The 21,062-nt window shown below is 36.5% G+C and overlaps 1 protein-coding gene and 1 pseudogene across 3 annotated transcripts in view; one reads left to right on the forward strand and one right to left on the reverse strand.

Moving 5' to 3' along the window:
- The window catches only part of RCHY1 (ring finger and CHY zinc finger domain containing 1), a 20,970-nt gene extending 761 nt beyond the window's left edge, over positions 1–20,209 (forward strand). Inside the window, exons 1-9 of one of the 3 annotated variants that reach the window (XM_070394924.1) lie at positions 3,951–4,053; positions 4,518–4,637; positions 4,885–5,000; positions 13,623–13,701; positions 15,919–15,963; positions 16,071–16,129; positions 16,225–16,251; positions 17,165–17,285; positions 19,542–20,209. In XM_070394924.1, the coding sequence (XP_070251025.1) occupies positions 4,015–4,053; positions 4,518–4,637; positions 4,885–5,000; positions 13,623–13,701; positions 15,919–15,963; positions 16,071–16,129; positions 16,225–16,251; positions 17,165–17,285; positions 19,542–19,670 (735 nt within the window). In that variant the 5' untranslated portion in view covers positions 3,951–4,014 and the 3' untranslated portion in view covers positions 19,671–20,209. Of the gene's footprint in view, positions 1–3,950; positions 4,054–4,517; positions 4,638–4,884; positions 5,001–13,622; positions 13,702–15,918; positions 15,964–16,070; positions 16,130–16,224; positions 16,252–17,164; positions 17,286–19,541 lie in introns of those variants that run through there. The other 2 variants (XM_070394915.1, XM_070394933.1) reach the window with 2 other exon arrangements.
- Positions 9,513–9,635, reverse strand: LOC139006842 (thymosin beta-4-like; annotated as a pseudogene).
- Positions 20,210–21,062: the final 853 nt, after the last annotated feature.

The following is a 21,062-nucleotide window of genomic DNA, read 5'->3' on the forward strand; positions in this document are numbered from 1 at the left end:
CCAGACCTGCCAAGGCGAACACGGATGTGTGCACTAGGAAGACAGTCTTGTAATTGCCACCAAGTAGGACGCGATGGGTAGGACAGTGCCTGATAAGCGTATATTGTTACTTTCGCGGTTCACTTTGAGAAACATTTCTAGTCAGTCTGTAATTTTAAAAATAGGCACCCATCTTCCAGCGCTACAGCAGCCCCACTGCCACCACACTGACCGCCTGATGGTGGCTCTCGGTGTCAGGTCTTGGAGACAAGGGGTGGAGGTTGGGGGGGAAGTGGGGGGGCGCGGACCGGCAGGAAAAAATATATATATTGCAGCCCTGGCTGTTGTGTTCAGTGGTTAGAGCATCGATCTCTGAACCAGGAGATCCTGGTTCAATTCCTGGTCAGGTGCGACCAGAGCTGCCTGAGCTGCGAGGCGGGCCTCACACAGCTGGGGGCCTCGTGCTTCGCCCACCACACCTGCAGCAACGGTGAGCGGGGCCTGGGACCCGGCACCGCAGGGCAGGGACCCCCTACTTCCCCCCAATCTTATTGGGCCCCCCTTTTTCTCCCCAGAAAGAAAAAAATAAAAATAGGCACCCATCCGATTCAAGTTTCCTGATTCTTCGTGCAAGAAACAGTTTGAAGATTTTGCTTAGAAAGCTTGAGATTTGGGGCTCCACAGCCCTACACCCAGATCTTAGCCTTGCTCCTTGATAATTTGAGCAAACTACCCTTTAAGCGCCTCATATATAAAATACAGCTAATAATAGAAGTTCCTGTTGAAGAACTATGAGGCCGGTAAAGACCATCTAAAGCTTTTTTGCAGGCCATGGTTTGGTGACTATTCCTCTACTGCGCTGGGCGAACCCTTTGAAAGTTGGTCGTTGACCGTGTGCGGTGTAAGGAATTGAATGCTATTCTTTTTTTTTTTTTTTTTTTAGCAAAGAGAGGCCAGGAGTGGCCTCTTTTTTTTTTTTTTTTAAATATATTTTATTGATTTTCCACAGAGAGGAAGGGAGAGAGATAGAGAGCTAGAAACATCGATGAGAGAGAAACATTGATCAGCTGCCTCCTGCACATCTACTGGGGATGTGCCCGCAACCCAGGTACATGCCCTTGACCGGAATCGAACCTGGGACATTTCAGCTTGAAATCTAAAGCTGAACTCAACATTTTAGCCCTCCCTCTAACCCCCAAGAAACTATGCATTGTATCTGTGTTTCATAACACTAAGCTAATGGACCTTGAGTTATCAGATGCTTTTTTTTTTTTGTCCTTCCCCTCTGTCTTCCTTAAATACCGGAGGCCAAGTGGAAAAGTTTTTAGGAGGAAGTCACAACTAAATCAAATGCTGCTGTTGGAGTAAGAGAAGGACTAAACATTGCTCAAGGAGGAGGTAGCTGGTATCCTGAGAAGCTTCTGTGGAGATACTGGGAGGAAACTTTATTGGAGTGTATTCAAGAGAGAATGGGATAGTGGAACTGGTAACAGTCTTCATAGGCAGCCCTTGGAGTGTGTTGTAAAAGAACAAAACACAAGGCTGTGGTTGCTGGGAGATGTGGGGTCATGGGATTATTTTCCCGTGAAGATGGGAGATATTGCTGCATGTTTGTATATTCTTGGAAATGACCCAGTAAAGTGAGAACATTTTATAATAAATAGGAGGGAGAGGCAGAACGGTAGCAGCGCTGTCCTTGGGTATTCCAAGAGAACATGGAGCCCAGTGCATAAGTTAGCCTTCAGTAATAGCATGGACTGTAGATTCTGTAACAGAAAGGAAGATAGAATGTAAGGTACATTTGCAAGTAGGTTGATAGGATTTGTGGGAGATGTTCTCTTGATTATTTCTGTTATTTTCATAGTGAAATAAGAAGCAAGGTCATTCAGCAGATTGTAAGGAGGTAGGAAGAGGTGTTCAAGGTTTAAAGGGAGAGGAGATGTGAAGTAATCTAGGTTCTAGGACCTACACTCTGGAAGAATGAGGGAATTGACTGGGAAAACGTGGTAGTAAGAACCCACTTTTTTTAGTGGTTATGACTTTAAATTGAGACTAGTCAGTGTTGAGGTGCTTTTTCTTGATCTGTGTTCAGCTGTTCCTATGTAAGTTAAGTGCGAGAGAGTTGGATTTAACCAGTTGAGATTCTGGGTAAGTGAGTAGGTAGAGGAAGAGAGAAGGAACCCAGGGTGTGTACAGAAGAATTGGAGTGTGTTGGAAAGAGAGGAGGTAGTGTTTAGAGAATTCCATACTTGAAATTAAGTTACAAACACGCCTCAGTTCTTCTAGATTAGTGGTTCTCCATGTGGGATGAATGGACTTCTCAAGGTCAAAACTACTCTCCTTCAATGTCTAATTAAGACATTGTCTTTTTAAGTGTGTGCAAAACTAGTGATTAATACTGCTGGTACCTTAGCACAAATCAAGGCAGGGGCACTGAACTGTGCTACATCTATATATTCCAAAAAACCCAACAAAACAAAAAGCCAGGTTCACTTAAGAATGTCATTGATAAAACTTAAGCAGCAAAATTATTAATTTTATAAAATCTTATCCCTTGATTATATCTTTTCACATGTTTGATGTTTTCATCAACCACAAATTAGGTGGTTTTGTGAGGAAAAGCTCTTGTGCAATTGTATTATGAACTGAACTATTTGCATTTTTTATTGAACAGCATATTTTTACTTGAAGTATGGTTATTCAAGCTTGGGTATTTGGTGAACATTTTCTTAAAAAGGAGAGAAGGGTGACTGTGTCATTACCAGGAAAACAACTAACTGATAAAATTTGAGCTTTCACGTACCAAGTAAATTTTGGAAAATGTGTCTTAGTCACTGTGAGCTTGAAGGCTTCCCAATACCTAAAAAAATTTCTGATGAGATGGGTAGTGATATTACCAAATGTGATTTTTTGATATTGCATAATTCAGTGAACTGATACTTTCCAAATGACCTGTGCATGAGTAAAAGATACATTCAGAGTTCAAGATAGGTCAGTGGGTTTTACTGTAACAGGGAGAATAGTTTACTGATATGATTTCAGAGTCCATATTGCAACTAACCAAGAGTTGTTGAGTTTTTGTATAGTATCAGAGAACAATATCCAAATTCTCCGAAAAGGCTATTAAAGTACTCTCATTTCCAGCTACGTATTTGTGTGAGTCCAAAATTTCTTCAGATACTTCAACCAAAACTAATTGAATGTAGAAGCAGAATTGAGAACCCAGAAATTTTGGGGGAAAATATAACTTATTTTTCATTAAACTGTTATGTTAAGATGTAATGGGCTTGTTACTATTATTTTTAAAAGTAATAAATATTTTCAGGACCTATCAGTTTAATTTATAATATGGTATTAATAGATATAATTCACATAAACAAAAGCTCTCTGGGATAATCAATAATTTTTAAGAGTGTAAAGGGGTCTAAGACCAAAACGTTGGAGAGCCACTGTTCTGTAGTTTATGACTGAGCATATGTTGAAGTGAGAAAGGCAAGAAACTGAGAGTTCAGGGTACTGGAAGGATTATTATTGTGGATGTGCAGATCACTAAGAGTTAGGACAAGAATAGTGTTGGAGAGAGAGGCAGCCAGTTGAGTGTTAAAATCTTTAAGGAATAAACTATATCATGGTAAGTCATGGCATAGGAAGTCTTCAGAAATGAGTGGGGAGCTAAAAGGTTACATTGTACTGGAAAGTATTGGGTTAGTTTGCTAGTCTGAAAACTTCTTAATGTACTAGTTGGGGTAAGGCTAAATAAATTGCTATAACAAAAGGACTCAAGAGTAAGGTGAGTTAAAGAATAATGAGTTTATTTCTCCTACTAACAGTTCCAAGGTGAGTGATCCTGTTTGTTGATGAGGCTCTGTTCTACACGATCACTCCAGAGACAAGTTTTTTCAGTTGTATTATTTTGCCATGTTTTAGGGCATATAGTCATCAGCTGGTTGCTGCCATGTACAGGTTTCATCTACGGAAAGGGAAAAGGGAACATGAAGGAGGAGTCATGCCTGGTTTCTTAATGAATATTCAGGCATGGGAGTGGCAATGATGTCTTCTGCCCATATTCTCTTGGTAAGAACTTAGTCATTTGGCCACAACTAACAGCAAGAATGTCTAGAAACTGTAGTACAGCTGGGAGGAAGGAGAGAACAGATTTTTGTGGACAGTCTTTGTCAATATTTAGCAATTGAAGTAGGTAAATGAATTTATCTGGAAATGTCAAGAAGTTGTTGCTGGCTTGCCGTTTAGGGTGTTGGAGGGTTAATTTCTAGTCTAGAGATTTGCATCTTTCATGATTCTTTTGTCTTTAAGGACAAGGTTGTGTTCAACTTGATACAAACATATAGATGTTGAAAAGAATAGTTAAAATATGCCAAGAAACAGTGAAATGTTATGTTTTGGATCAGCTTACCCAACTGATTTGTAGGTTGTATTCTTTGAACTTGTTCCAGGAAGATGAGGAAGAAAATTTCTTTTTGCATTGCAAACTTGTCTTCTCTTGCTTATTATAACTCTTTTTCTCCCCTGGGCATTAGGCACCTTGCTGTGACAAGTTGTATACTTGCCGGTTGTGTCATGATAACAAGGAAGATCATCAGCTAGATCGCTTTAAAGTAAAGGAAGTACAGTGCATAAATTGTGAAAAAATTCAACATGTAAGATTTTATCACATTTTTATTTTCTTTATTTTAAAAAAATTTTTACTAAGGTGGTTTTAAAATTTTAATTGAGTATTGCCAAGTACGGCAGCTCTCAAAGTAAGCAATATCTTTGCTTTAAGTGTTTAAAACCTTATAAAAATAAAACTGCATATACTTTAACATAATTCTGGATGTTCAAATAGTAATTCAAAATGTTTTGGTAAATTTATCCCAATTTTTACTTATGTGTGCCTTTTTTTAGGCCCAACAGACTTGTGAAGAGTGTAGCACATTGTTTGGAGAATATTATTGCAGTATATGCCATCTGTTTGACAAAGACAAGAAGCAGTATCATTGTGAAAACTGTGGAATTTGTAGGTACTGTATGTAAAATATTCTTTTCTAATTCTAGTGTATCTGGACAATAATAGTTTTTAAAGATCAACTTTATTGGAATATAATTACATCTAATAAAACACATTCATTTTAAGTGCCCAGTAAATTTTCATAAATATTCATATTTATGTGACTACCAACACAATCAAGATAAGGCATTCCATTATTCTAAACATTTTCTAGATGCTTTTTTTGTAATGATCATTTAATTAGCCCACCAACTATTGTGTGGCTATTTAACATTTTAACTTTGGGATATAAAATATGCTTGTATAATGAAGTGTTTTGTAAGTATCTGAGGTAGAAAATTAACGGTGGATTTTTCCCTTTTAAAAATTTGTTTTTAAAAGATTACAAAAGTTTTTATAAAGTCAGAAAATAAGGAAAAGGAGAAAAGAAAAATAAAACCATCTACAGTCCAACCACCCACTGACAAGCTACTATTCACATGTTGGTATATAGGAATTAAAAAAAAAAATCCTGAAGTATTAGAATGATACAAAAGCATATATGTAGTGTACGTATGTCTTTGTTTTGATTAATGTTTTTATCTTAAGATCTGTATCAGCTTTCTTTTGATTAGTTTTTGCTTGTATATCCTTTCTCATTTTTTATTTGCAAACATTTTGTATAGTATTTACATTTAAGCTGTGTATCATATAAGCAGAATATAATAGGGTTTTATGTTTTTATTGAGTTGATAAAGACTGATTTTTTTACTGAAGTATTTAGTCCATTTATTAATATAATTATATTTCAATTAACAGTTTTAGTATTTTCTACTGCTGTAGTATTTACATATTTGTCTTTTTTTCCTGCGTTCTTGCCACTTTTGGATTAATCAGCCTTTTCTATTCTATTTTTACTAGTAGCCCTGTGTACGAATTTGTGTGCCAGTAGCTTGCTGCCGCCTTCCAGTAGTTTTCCGCCCGCTGCCCTGCCCTCCTGTAGCTCCCTCCATCCCCCTGCTCCCCCTCATAGCTTGCTGCCGCCCACTTGTAGTTTGCTGCCCCACCCTCCTGCTGATCTGTGATTGGGTTGTTACGTGGTCAGTCGTTACGTAATGACCATTTGCATATTACATCTTTGTTATATAGAATTAAACTCTGTAAGATGTTTTCCTGAACAGTTAGTATTCTCTTATATTTACCATTTCAATTGCTCTTCTATAATACCTTCTTTTTTAAAAGAATTTAAATAGTCTGGTCGGTGTGGTTCAGTGGTTGAGCATTGACCTATGAATTAGGAGGTCATGGTTCAGTTCCTGGTCAGGGCACATGCCCGAGTTGCAGGCTCCATCCCTAGTAGGGGATGTGCAGGAGGCAGCTGGTCAATGATTTGCATCATTGATGTTTCTATATCTCCCAGTCCCTTCTCTGAATTAATAAAAATATATTGAAAAAAATTTTTAAATAATTTTTTAATTCCAGTTGACATATAATATTATATTAGTTTCAGGCGTGTACTCCAGTGATTAGTCATTACAGTGGAGCCTTGACTTACGAGTGTCCCGACTAACGAGTTTTTCGAGATACAAGCCGTCTCTCGGCCGATTTTTTGCTTTGAGTTGCTAGCTAAAATTCAGGTTACGAGCCAGCTTCAGATACCCCACCGCTAGTTGGCGCAGCGAACGTCACAGTGAACGCCACAACATCAGCCCAGCATCACGTGTCTCACTCGTTCACTTTATGATTTGACATACGAGTAATTTGAGTTACGAGCTCCATCACAGAATGTATTAAACTCGTAAGTCAAGGCCCCACTGTATATAACTTAATAAGTTATCATCTTGATAAATCTAGTACCCATTTGACACCATACATAGTTATTAAAATATTTCTGACTGTATTCCCTATGCTGTACATTACATCCCCATGGCTATTCTGTAATAACTAATTTGTACTTCTTAATTCCTTCACCTTCTTCACCCATCCCTCCAGACCCCCCTCCCATCTGGAAACCATCAAAACCTTTGAGTCTGTTTCTGTTCTGCTTATTTGTTTACTTTGTTTTTTAGATTCAATTATTGATAGATATGTATTTATTGCTATTTTTATGTTCATATTTTTTTCCTTCTTAAAGAAGACCCTTTAACGTTTTATGTAATGCTGGTTTGGTGATGATGAACTTCTTTAGCTTTTTCTTGTCTGGGAAGTTCTTTATATGTCCTTTGATTCTAAATGGTAGCTTTGCTGGGTCATCTTGGTTGTAGGTCCTCACTTTTCATCACATTGAATTTGAATACTTCTTGCCAATCCCTACTGTCCTGCAGAGTTTCTGTTGAGAAATCAGCTGATAGTCTTATGGGAGCTCCCTTGTAAGTAACTAACTGCTTTTCTCTTGCTGCTTTTAAGATTCTCTTTTTGTTTTTAACCTTTTGCATTTTAATTATGATGTGTCTTGGTGTAGACCTCTTTGGGTTCATCTTGTGTGGTACTGTCTTTGCTTCCTGGACTTGTATGTCTATTTCTTTCACCAAGTTAGGGAAGTCTGTCATTTTTTCAAATAGGTTTTGAATTTCTTCTTGTCTCTCTTCTCCTTCTGGCATCCCTATGATGCCAATATTGGTATGCTTGAAGTTGTCACAGGAGGCTCCTTACACTCTCTTAATTTCTTTGGATTCTTTTTTATTTTTGCTGTTCTGACTGGGTGTTTTTTGATTCCTTCTATTCTGTATCACTGATTTGATTCTTGGCTTCATCTACTCTACTGTTGATTCCCAGTAAATTAAACTTCATTTCAGTTAGTATATCCTTCATTTCTAACTGCTTCTTTTTTATGGTTTTCATGCCTTTTTTTTTTAATGCTGTAAGTTCATTGAGCATCCTTATAACCAGTGTTTTAAACTCTGCATCTAATAGATTGCTTATCTTCATTTTGTTCTTTATGTATAGTTTTGTTCTGCTCTTTTTTTTGGGACATGCTTTCTTGTCTCCTTATTTTGGCAGCCTCCTGTATTTGTTTCTATGTATTAGGTAGAGTTGCTGTGTCTCCCAAGCTTGGTAGAGTGGCCTAATGTAGTAGGTGTCCTCTAGGGTCTATTGGCACAGGCTCTCCAGTCACCCAAGCTGGGCACTCCAGTTGTGTCCCTCCCCACACCCCCATGTGGGCTGTGTATACTCTCCTATTGTAGTTGAGCCTCGATTGCTATTGGCACATCAATAGGAGGGATTTACCCCCAGGCCAATATGTGATGCAACTGGCAGCCATGGAGGATCAGCTGTGCAGAGGCCCGCCCCACTGAGTCTGCCCTTTGAGCCTGTCATTGTGTAGGTGTTTGGGTTGTGTTTTAATGTAGTTTGAAGCTATCCACCCTGTGCACTGGCTCTGGGGCCTCCAAGGAGGTTGAGGTCAAGGTTAACTGCCACTGGCCACCTAGCTTGAGCTACAAAGTGATCTGCAGCTGCTGCTAGTTCTTCAGGGCCATTTAGTGAGAGGTATGGGGCACACTGAGGCCAGATGCTGCTTGTTTGAAGGATTTTAGGAAATTCTGAAGCCTGACTTTTCCCATTGAAAAGGCACTGGAAACAGCTTGGGTGAGCCTGTAAGTTTGGTGGGTTGGAGTCTCAGGGAATCACCAGAGCAGGCAAATGGTGATAGTTAGGTTGATGGAGACTCAGATATGGCTCCTGCCTGCTGGCTTTGTGAGGAAGGGGTTCAGAAAAGGAACATTGGCCTCTGCCATTACTTCTCTCTGGGAAAAAGTGGCGCCCCCCCTCCCCCAACCCTCCCCTAGCTCTCACCCTGATGCCAAACATTCATTTCCTCCTTGTATGTTCCTGGTGCCTTTCGAGCTGCTATCCCAGTGCTGGAACTCAGAAAGAGTGAGTCAGAGTTCATGTGCAGGTCCTTTAAGAGGAGCTGATTGGGACTCCAGCAGCCCTTTGTCTTACTCAGCCTCAATTCATGGTGGCTTTTACAGCCAGAAATTACAGACACGTCTCTTCCCAGCACTGGAGCCCTGGGCTGGAAAACCTGGTGGAGGGCTGGGATCCCTTGCTCCTCAGAGGAGACCTCCGTACCTGATACATTTCTTCTGATTTTTTGTCTGCCACACATGGCTGTGGGACCAGCCTGTTCTATATCTTTGCCCCTCCTCCCGGTCTTGATGCAGCTGCTTCTTTATATCCCTAATTGTAGGATTTCTATTCAGCTAGATTTCAGGTGGTCTGAATGATGGTGGTTCTGTATTTAGTTGTAATTTTGATATGGTTGTGGGAGGATACAAGTACTGTGTTTACCTATGCCACCATCTTGACCAGAAGGGTCCCTCTTCTTCTTTATCTTTGGAATTATTTCCTTTCTACTTGAAAGCAGATGGGAGAGGCAGGTGCAACCTTCGTTGTCAGTAGTTCTCTGATGTGAAAAGGGGCAGCACAGTCACCTAAACTGATCTAACCTCTTTGCATTTTACAAAGTTAAACAGCTGAAAGGAGCAAAATAAGAAGCCAAACCTTGTTGAATGTACAGTGGGTATTGGCAGTGCCTACCTAGTTACGATTCGCCTGCTTGCTTCTCCTATTCAATTGTTTCTTTTGAAGGCTGTGGATTTTTCTCTTACATTTCTATCTTCTTCAATTTCAACTTATCGAATTTCTCAATCTCAGCCATATTGGATTTGTCTTGTTCCCGATCTTAAGGGGAATGCTTTTAGTTTTTGCCCATTGAGTATAATTTTTGCTATAAGTTTGTCGTATATGGCCTTTAATATGTTGAGATATGCTCCCTCTATTCCCACTTTTCTGAGAGTTTTTATCATAAACGGGTACTGGATATTATTGAATGCTTTTTTTAACATCTATTGATATGAGCATGTTATTTTTTTTTTAATCCTTCATTTTGTTTATGAGATATTCACATTTATTGATTTGTGAATATTATACCAGCCTTGGGTCCTCAGAATAAATCCCACTTGGTCCTGGTGTATGATCTTTTTAATGTATCGCTGGTTCCAATTTGCTAATATTTTGTTAAGGATTTTAGCATCTATGTTCATCAGGGATATTGGCCTATAATCTTTCTTTGTAATGTCTTTATATGGTTTTGGAATTAGGATAATGCTGTCTAGTAAAAAGAGATTGGGCATCTTCCCTCCTTTTGAATTTTTTGGTATAATTTGAGAAGGATAGTTGTTAGTTCTTTGAATGTTCGGTAAACTTGCTTGTGAAGCATCTGGTCCAGGACTTTTGTTTACTGGGAGGTTTTTTGTTGTTTGTTTTAAAATGTTTTTTTTTTTATTGATTTTAGAAAGGAAGGGAGAGGGAGAAAGGGGTAGAAACATCAATGAGAGAAAAACATCAACATTGACCAGCTGCCTTCTGCACTTTCACCCCCCCCCCCCCCCCCCCCCCCACCACACCACCACCACCACTGGGTATCTAGCTGCAAGTGGGCATGTACCCTGACCATGAATCAAACCAATGGTCTCTTGGTGCATGGGTTAATGCTCAATTACTGAGCCACACTGGCTTGGCTGCTGGAAATTTTTTGATTACTGCTTCAATTTCATTAGTTGGTATAGGCCTATTCATGTTTTCTGATTCTTCCTGATTCAGTTTTAGAAGGTTGCATTTTTCTAGGAATTTGTCCATTTAATCCAGATTGTCAGGCTTATTGGCATATAGTTGGCATATAGTATTTTCTTACAATCCTTTATATTTCTGTGGTGTCAATTGTTATTTCACCTCTTTCATTTTTAATTTTATTTATTTTGGTCCTCTCTCTTTCTTTCTTTAAATTTTTTTTTTTTTTATTTCAGAGAGGAAGGGAGAGGGAGAGAGAATCATTGACCAGCTGCCTCCTGCATGCCCCCACTGGGGATTGAACCTGCAACCCAGGCATGTGCCCTTTCAGTAATTTCCTGGTTCATAGGTTGCTGCTCAACTACTGAGCCATGCTGGCTGGACTCTGTTTCTTGATGAATATGGCTAAAGGTTCATCAAACTTGTTTATCTTTTCAAAAAACCAGCTCTTGGTTCATTGATCTTTTTTTTTTTGTCTCTAAGTCATTTATTTCTGCTCTGATCTTTATTATTTCCTTCCTTTTACTTACTCTTGGCTTTTCTTTGTTCTTTTTCTAGTTATTTTTGTTGTAGGGCTAGATTATTCACTTGAGATTTTTCTTGTTTCTTTAAGTAGGCCTGTAATGCTACAAATTTCCCTCTCAGGACTGCTTTTGCTGTGTCCCATAGATTTTTGGGTTTTTGTGTGTTAATTTTCATTTGTTTCCAGCTAATTTCTGGTTTCTTCCTTGATCTCGTTGTTTGTTTAATAATATACGAGCCTCCATGTGTTTGAATATATTTGAGGTTTTTAAATTGTAGTTGATTTGTAGTTTCATGCCATTGTGATTCTAGAAGATGCTTGATATGATCTCAATCTTCTTGAATTCGTTAAGACTAATTTTGTATCTTAACATGTGGTCTCTCTTTGAGAATGTTCTATGTGTGCTTGATAAGAATGTATATTCTGCTTTGGTATAAAATGTTCAATAAATATCAATTAAATTCCTCAGATCTAGTGTGTCGTTTAAGGTTGCTATTTCCTTGTTGATTTTTTTGTGTGAAAGATTTATCCAGTGATGTCAGTTGGGTGTTAAATTCTACTACTTTGGCTGTGTTGCTGTAGATCAAGCATGTCAAACTCAAAGGCTAACATAACACGGGCCAAATAAACAAGGTTTAAGTTTATGTGGGTCGCAAAAAAACAAAAGCTTCAACTTTCATAGAAACGTAGGTTTATTTCAATAGAGACATGCTGAATACAAAAGACTGAAATGTATGAGTAATTGTTAACATAAAATAATAGAACATTTTAAGAAAAATTAATATTTTTTCTTGAACATTAACTTAACCAGACGCTGAATAACTGCTCAAAGTAATTAGCATAACACAAATAAACCCATTTTTCTTGTTCTCCAAAAGCAAAATATTTCCTGTTGTGCACACCAAACAAGTCAGTCCAAGACTAATGACGTGGCAGTCGGCTGCTAAAATATTTGCTGCTAGTATTAGTGGAGAAAAAAGGTGCACCTGCGCGTAAGGTGCATAAGGGAAATGAATGCAACATGATTATAGTAATCAGTCATTAGAGAATGTTGTAGCTTGTTATTAATAATTATGTATAACAGAATATTTTTAAAATTAAGTTACGAACTTTTTATTGAAACGTTTTTTACATACTGTTATATTGACTGGGCTGCAAAAATATTCATTGTGGGTCACATGCGGCCCACAGGCTGAGAGTTTGATATGCTTGCTGTAGATCTCTCCCTTAAAGTCCGCTAAAAGTACTTTTTAATGTGTATTTAGGTGCTCCAATAATCAGTGCATATATGTTTACAAAGGTTATATATCCTCTTGTCGGGTTGATTAGTATTGTGTCGTGTCTTTGTTTGTGTCTTGTATGGCCTTTGTTTTGAAGTCTATTTTTCAGATACAAGAATTGCTACCCCCACTTTTTTTTTTGTTTTTTTGTTCCCATTTGCATGGAATAGTTTTTTTCATCTCTTCACTTTCAGCCTGTGTGAATCCTTTGTTCCTAGGTGTGTCTGTGTGGGTCATGTTTTCTTACCAATCATCTACCCTGTGTCTTGATTCCAAGGTTTGGATATAATTTGAATAGGTTCTACTTATAATTACTTCTGGTTCTTGCACTTGCATCATCAAAATTCAGTACTGACTCCAGAGCTCAAGTACATGATACATAGATTCTGGTTTATCATTACGTCGGTCTATGCATTGCCAAATTCAATGCTTTTATAACCTTCAGGAGCTCATAATGTTGTTTAAAGGTGGCTGTCTTCTTAGCTCCAGTATAGCAAGACATTTTTTATTTTTAGGTTATAAACACCTATTAAGATAATCAAGCCTATGAATTTCAGTTTTTATACCATCTGTTCCCTTCCCAGTGTCCCCTTTTTTTTGTTAATCCTCACCTGAGGATATTTTTTTTTCATTGAATTTTAGAGAGAGTAGAATGAAGGGGGGACAGCGGGGAGAGAGAGAGAGAGAGAGAGAGAGAGAGAGAGAGAGAGAAAGAGAGGTGTGAGAGGGACACATCGATTGATTGCCTCCTTCACACATCGGGGCACAGGATCGAACCTGCAACCCAGGTATGTGCCCTTGACTGTGAATTGAACCCACAATCGTTTGTTTCACTGGCCTATGCTCTAACCATTGAGAACACCAGCCAGGGCCTTCCCAATGCCTTAAACACACAGTTTTCTTTATTTGCCCACTTATGAGCCTTCTCAAGTAAATTTTGGTGTACAAACATCATAAAAGAGGTTTTCAACCAGGGATGATTCCTCCCCTCCCAGGCATATTTAGTAATGTCTGGGGACATTTTGGTTGTTACAGCTGCGTTGGGAAGGAAGGTAGTCTGCTACTGGCATCTACTGGTTATAGGCCAGAGATACTGCTAAGCATCCTATAGTGCACAAGATAGTTCTCCACCAAAAATAATGATCTGGCTCCAAATGTCAATAAGGCTAGGTGGAGAAACCCTAGTCTAGAATGCTGCTATCTGACTCTGTGTTATGATGAACGAATTATCACTGTAGTAAAAACAAATCTAATCTTTTGCCTTTTTTTTCTCTTTCAGGATAGGTCCAAAGGAAGATTTTTTCCACTGTTTGAAATGTAACTTATGCCTAGCTATGAATCTCCAAGGAAAGCACAAGGTATCAATCAGTATGCATACTTTTAAAAGTATTAACAGTTTTTTGAAAACTAGCTTAAAACTTAATATGTTTGGAAGTGTGGGAATTTTCAGTCTTACTAAGTACAGCTATGTTGCTTTTTAATTTTAAGCAGTGTCAAAGAGTAGGTGTTCTAAAGTAATGTGCTTGAGAATATCTGGTCTACTATTTCTTTTCTTTGTAGTATGTAAGAATACTTATATCAGTTATTAGTATATTGTTGACAACTTCTAAATTGGTTTATGAATTTTTATCATTGGTGTTAGTTTTAAGAAGCTTTTAAAATGTGAAGTACAAGAGAAATATGAAGCAGTGTGACCTGTTAGCACACAGCATTCCAAGAAAATTCAGGAAATAATCTTATATTTTCTTTAATAATTAGACAAATGTTTTTTAATCTTGATGTAGCAATTATATCATGATCCCAGGCCCTTAAAATTATTTTTCATTATTTAGAAAAAAAGTAATAAACTATCATTAATAGTACTAATTCTATCTAATATAAGAATTTAGGGAATGGAGAAACTAGTGAGGGTTTTTAAAAATAGATATTAGATAATAACTGACCTAAAATAGTAAAGTGATAAGAGAAGTTGAAGTGAATAATGAATACTAGTATGTGGGATATGCTGACAAGGCATAAGGGAGAAATAATGAAGCTGAGAGTAAAGATGACCCTCAAGGTTTTTAGCCCAGCTTATGGTACTTGTTTAATAGATTATGAATTTGTTTGAAGTAAAAGGATTGAGTTTGGTTGTATAGACTTGTGTTTGATAGCAAGATATGCTATGTTGTCTTTCAAAAATGTACACATTTATCTTAGGATATTTTTATTTTGTTTCTCAGTTTTCTTTTATTGTTTGTATTAGTAAATGGTCCTGCCATCTACGAGTGCTTTCTTTAAAAATCTGGTCATTGTCCATGGTTTGGTACTTTCCTTTACCTTCCCATATCTAATTGGACACTGTCTTGTCACATTAAGAACTCATACCCTGGAGGTATCCTGTTGGAGCTCAGATATTGTTCTATCTCTTCCAAGATGCAATTTCTGCTGGGGCTGACTGTCAGACACTGAACAACAGATGATTACAGACACATGTTTTTGTGAAAGAGAGGCTAAGGGGCTAGTTGGCATAAGGAGCCAAAAAGGCCTGATTGCCTGCCTCCTTAGGCTTTTATTGTCACAACAGCTTGAACGAAAATTAACTATTAGATACTATCAGCAGGGTAAGCATCCTTGAGAAAGCATATGTACCCTTTAAACAAGGACGTTTTGAAGTCTAAGCATAAATATTGTAGCAAAACACCCGGGGCTCAGACTTGTTTGGAAAAGTCAAGGATCTGCCACCTTCGGCAAGGTCCCCCAGAAGCCCCTGACCTTTCAGAGAATCCTCCTTACAGACTTTTCAACCAAGTCCCATGCTTCCCCACAATTTCAGAAGTTATTTAGCTTTTGTAGGCCTCAGGTACCACATCTTTAAAATGGGATAATAATTATATGTGTTTTATTTAGAGTTGTGAGAATTAGACTAGTACAGGTAATGAACTTGGCATGTGGCATGTGATAAAATCTTGATAATATGAACTGTTATCATTGTCAATATTATTAAGCAGTTTAGCTTTGGAGTAAAACACATATAAAACAGAAAAATTCCAAACGCTATCGTTGCAATTTTGGTAAGTCTTGACTCACTAAATTACCTTACTTGTAAAATGAATAGAATTTGAATAATTCAGATATATTAAGCAATTTCATTATTTCAGGTAATATTGCAAAGCCTGAAATAGTTGTGAGAGTTAAATTGTTCTTCCCTGACATAGGAAACATGTATTAATGTTAATTATTATCTTTTTTTTTTTTTAATATGCCTTTCCTGATTTCAGGGAGAGGAAGGGACAGGGAGAGAGAGATAGATCAGTGATGGGAGAGAATCATTGATCAACTGTCTCCTGCATGACCCCTGCTGGGGATTGAGCCTGAAACTTGGGCATGTACCCTGACCAGAAATCAAACTATGACCTCCTGTTTCATGGATTGACCTTCAACCACTGGACCACACCAGCTGGACTGTTAATTATTATCTTTAATAAATTGGTTTTGTTTCCTTTATTTGTTAGTTTTTATCATTAATAATATTATTTTATCTGCTATTTCCATCTAGTTAAGCTTTTGGTAATTTGAATTTCTCTTTTAAACAGTGTATTGAAAATGTTTCCCGGCAGAATTGTCCAATATGTTTGGAGGTAAGCTTACAATATTTTTTGCTTTGGAAATACCCCCTCTTGATTTTAAAATACTTGGCTGTTTATATTGTCTGCATGTAAGCAGTAACATTTATTTCTTTTCACAGGACATTCACACATCTCGTGTTGTTGCCCATGTCTTGCCATGTGGACATCTCTTACATAGGTAAAGTAATTTTTTTTTTTTCTCAAAAGATGTTTGGAAATAGTTTTTGTTTTACTAAAATAATGTGTTGTGTTTTTTTTGTTTTTTTCCCCCAGAACATGTTATGAAGAAATGTTGAAAGAGTGAGTGTTTGACATTTAAAATGTTACAATTGTAAGATGTCTGGATTTTTTGTTTTCTTCTTTTTCATTGCTATTAGTATATTGGGCATGACATATTTATCTTCAGATGGGTAGGGTAAGTGACTAGTGTTAAACTGGGAAAGCATCTTTGGGGGTGTAGGACTATATCTTGGTCCCCATGCAAGATGCCTTATCTCATCCTACAAATGGAGACAGTTACCTCTGATTTCCTGGATACACTCACTAGGGAGCACAGTCTCTGACAGAGGCAGTCAGAGCTTTGTAAAAGTGCTAAGGCATGTTGCTTAAAATTCTATTAAGTCATATGTTGTCCCAGTATAATGAGCTGCAAAGAAAGCTGGTAGCAAGATTATCTAAAGCTGAGACTTTATTGTGGGGGAAGGATGTGAAATTGAGATAATAATTAGGAAAGAGGTGACTGTGTAAAATGTATTTTGTTTCTGCAAATTGATGAGCAGAAGTTTTAATTTATAATAGCCAGATAGAAAGAAACTTTTTCAGAATTTTTGGGAAATAATATCTGAATAAATTTTAAGGAATATAGTGTCTTCTTTACTTAAATATATTCAGAAATTGAGGTTGTTTAACTAAAAAGCAGCTTAAATTGGTTTTTAAAGTATATTAAGTATATTCTACAAATACCAGGGACTAATTCCTATCCATTTTAGAGAACTGAGAAGAAAGAAGTAGGTTTAAAAAATGCCATATGATTCAAGATTTAATTGAAAACTTTCATAGTATAAAAGTTCCTAGGTTTGTAACAGATTGTCTTGAAATAGAGATTAATGCCCTGTCTTGGATGGTTTATGTATCAGTTAGCATGTATCTTCTATACTTGAGTTGATATGCTTCTAGTTCAATATTTGGAAAATAACCTTTCTGTCTTTTCTAGAGGCTACAGATGCCCATTATGTATGCACTCTGCTTTAGATATGACGAGGTACTGGAGACAGCTGGATGATGAGGTAGCACAGACTCCTATGCCATCTGAATATCAGAACATGACTGTAGATGTGAGTAGAATCAGTGCTGAAAACTTTCCAAATTTTTTGTTGATGTTCCTGTTTATTTTTGTCCTTTTGATCAAATCTTTCTAAAAAATACTGCTTTGGTATAGATGCCAATAGGATGATCTAATAGGAAGAACAGAAAAAACAATCTTTAAATTTTAGTTACTTTGAACTTTCCAGGAAAAAAAAGTTCTAAGAATATCTTTGTGCAATTCTTCCCAACACTAGGTGGCAGGCACAAACTTTATTCTGAACTGTTTACACATACTTGCCAGAATCAATAATGTACCTGAGTAGAGGTGAATTACTGGTTTGATGTTTTATTTTCAATTATTTTAAATTGATTTCAAGCAAACATGTTTGCTTATTTTTGAGGATCACTTTTTTGTTTTTAATGTTTATTACCTGTTTATTCTATCTTACTTAGACTTTTAAAATTTGGTCTTATTAGCCTGTAACCTAAAATATAAGAAGTATTCCTGTGCCGTTTGCCTTATAGAGAATGATCATCTTCTCTCCATTAATTGAGGTGTGGTGCTGTCTATTCTCAGAATAGTATATTGAATTACAGGTCAGAATTAGAATTCTAAATAGCTTTCTGGTGCTTTAATAATTTTTGGACATTTAAATTTTCTAAACATCATTAGTTTAGTTTAGGTACTTGTACACAAAAGGATCAGAACCACTTATGAAAGCCAAATAAAAATTATTTTTTGTTTTAGTCACACGAGCATTTTATAATTCATGTGGGTAATTGAATTGTTAGTAAAGTCAGTGATCACTTTTGGAATACTAAACTGGTAATCAACATGATGCTTTACTATAGGCTGCAGTGTGCAATATTCCATGTGGACGATTTTTTAAAATAACAGCTTTAATAAGATATAATTCACATACCATACAACTCATCCATTTAAAGTATACAATTCAGTGCTTTTTATTATATTCCTGGGGTTGTATAGACATCATCACCATCAATTTTAGGATATTTTCATCACTCCAAAAAGAAACCTGGTACCCATTAGCAGTCATTCCCAATTCACTAGCTCTAGGCAACTATTAATCTATACTTGTATACTTGAGTTGATCTGATAGTGCCTATGTTACTTCTCTACATTTAGATCATATTCATAAGAGAATTATTTTCCAAATTATAATTTAGAGTAAATTTTTAAGTCTTATTATGGTGTGACTTTTTTAAAACTAATGCTTTTCTCACATAGTATTGATCAATTTTCAGGGTAACACCTTTTTTATTTTTCAAGGTCTTAGTACTAGAAAAGATTAATTCCTAAATGGCAGCTTATTGACATTTTAGGGATGAGCCAAAAGCTTCTCTTTGTTCAATTTTAGAACTACTTTTGAACTTTAATTCATTCCTGAGGCATTGAAGACTAGGAATTTAGTAGAGTAAACATAAAGAAAAGGAAGTGGAGGGCCTGTTGTCCAGGAAGACCTGGTGCTGAAGAAGTCCCTTAAACATAAATAGTCCATCTCCAAGTTTCCCCAATGAAAACTCACCCCACTAGCACTTCCAAATACTTGTTTCCCCTAACTCCTTAAAATCCTCTGATTATAAGCCATCAAGGAGTTCGGGCTTTTGAGCAATAGCTTTCCCATTCTTCTTGTTTAGTGTTAGCTGTAAAACGATTCTGATTTCTCCACTGCCAAAACAAAAAAATCTAAAGAATAAGCAAAAATGTCATGATAAGTATGTAAAAATTTGTTTTATTAAATAACAATTTTCTAAGTGTTAATGAAAATAATGAAATCATGTATGTTATTTTGAATTGTAAGTACAGATGGTCCTGGACTTGTGGTGGTTTGATTTATGGTGGTGCAAAAGCAATACACATTCAGTAGAAACTGCCCAGGCTAAGCTATGATGTCCAGTAGTTGTATTTCAGTTTACAGTATTAACTTATAATGGGTTTATCAGAATGTAACCCCATTATAAGTCGAGGAGTACCTGTATCAATGTTGATCTGATAGTGCCTATGTTACTTCTCATGCTAGTACTATTTATACCACTCGGGAGCTATTTTATAATAGACTTCTTGGCGCAAATCCACATTTTCATTTTCTGAATTCAAAGTAGCCTCTTAGAGTTTTCAGTGAACAAAAAATAGGGCATTTCTACTTATGAAAATGTTTAGATGTTTTTACATCTTCAGTATGATTTCTGAGGAAATGTTTTGAGCAATGTCACTTTATATCTCTAAGGTTTAATATTCTGAATTTGATTTTATCTCTTTTTAGATTCTCTGCAATGATTGCAATGGAAGATCTACAGTCCAGTTCCATATATTAGGCATGAAGTGTAACATTTGTGAATCCTACAATACTGCTCAGGCTGGAGGCTGTAGAATTGCACTAGATCAGCAGTGACCAGCATATACTGCACTGGAAAACTCAGCATTTTCTGATAGAACAAAGCTATCTTTAGTATCCTATTGTCATAATGTGTCAGAATCTATGCTTTAGAGTTGATGTGTTTTGTATGAGTGTCACAGCATAAAGTCATATTACAAATACTTAAGGATTCAGGGTCTCTTTATAGAATTATCATATCTCTATATTTAATGAACACCACTGCACCTGTGTTTTGATTGAAAATTCCTTTAGTGTCAGTTGTTTGGAAGCCAATGATGTTTGCCACTAAAACTTACATCCATAGAAATATGTTATACATTCATGGAACTTTGCTTTAAATGGCATTCTGCATGCAGAATTCATTTCTAGTTTGACAGAACTGTAATTAATTCTAAGTATTATTCTTGACTTTTTAAGGACTGTACTATAATAAGAATATGTTCTATCTTAATGTTAAAATCTAATTCCATATGCTTTAGAAATTTCTAAGACAGTCCTTTGCATCTTGTAAATGTGAATTTTGACATAATAACTGCTAATAAAATTATATTGAAACAGTGTTTTATAAAAAATTTTTTCCCAAGACTATCTGTTTTTGGCTTAATTAGGGCAATATAATCTTATACTGTAATATTTCTTAAAAGAAACATTCTTTTGTTTTGAGGTATTCTTCCATAAGAGTAGTTGGGAAAAATGTAAAAGAATAGAATTCTTCTAAGTCTTAAGAAAACCATCAACATTGACAATAATTTTGTTTTGGTTATCCAAAATAATTTCTTCAAAGAGTAATTCATTCAGTAAGTATTTAGTGAGCAACTACTTTGTGCTAGGTATGGGTCCAGATCAGTGGTTCTCAACCTTCTTGCCCTTTAAATACAGTTACTCATGTTGTGACCCAACCATAAAATTATTTTCATTGCTACTTCATAACTGTAATGTTGCTACTGTTATGAATCGTAATGTAAATATCTGATATGCAGGATGGTCTTAGGCGACCCCTGTGAAGGGGTCGTTTGACCGCCAAAGGGGCCGCTACCCACAGGTTGAGAACCGCTGGTCTAGATGCTGCAAAGACAACAAAAAACTACATAGACAAAAATCCCTGCCCGTATGGTGGTATATTCTAGTGTTCCTCATACTTGCTAGGCTTCAAAACTTGTGGGTTTTTTTTTTGTTTTTTTTTTTATGCATACAGTGGTTGTCTTTGTTGTAAGTGGGTGGATTCTTCCCTAAATGCTTAAAGTAGATGGGTAGAAAGGGTACATAATATTCCTGGCAAGATCTCTGATTTTTTAATAGTTTTTTTGGACTCATGTAGTAGAATTAAATATACTACTTAATTCAGGAACAATGCACAACAATACTTCAGCAGTAGTATCCCAACATCCAACTTAGTCTGTTTATAAA

This window comes from Myotis yumanensis, unplaced genomic scaffold (genome assembly GCF_028538775.1).
Source record: "Myotis yumanensis isolate MYYU_CA2020_CCGP unplaced genomic scaffold, mMyoYum1.0.hap1 SCAF_1, whole genome shotgun sequence".
Taxonomy (NCBI): Eukaryota; Metazoa; Chordata; class Mammalia; order Chiroptera; family Vespertilionidae; genus Myotis; species Myotis yumanensis.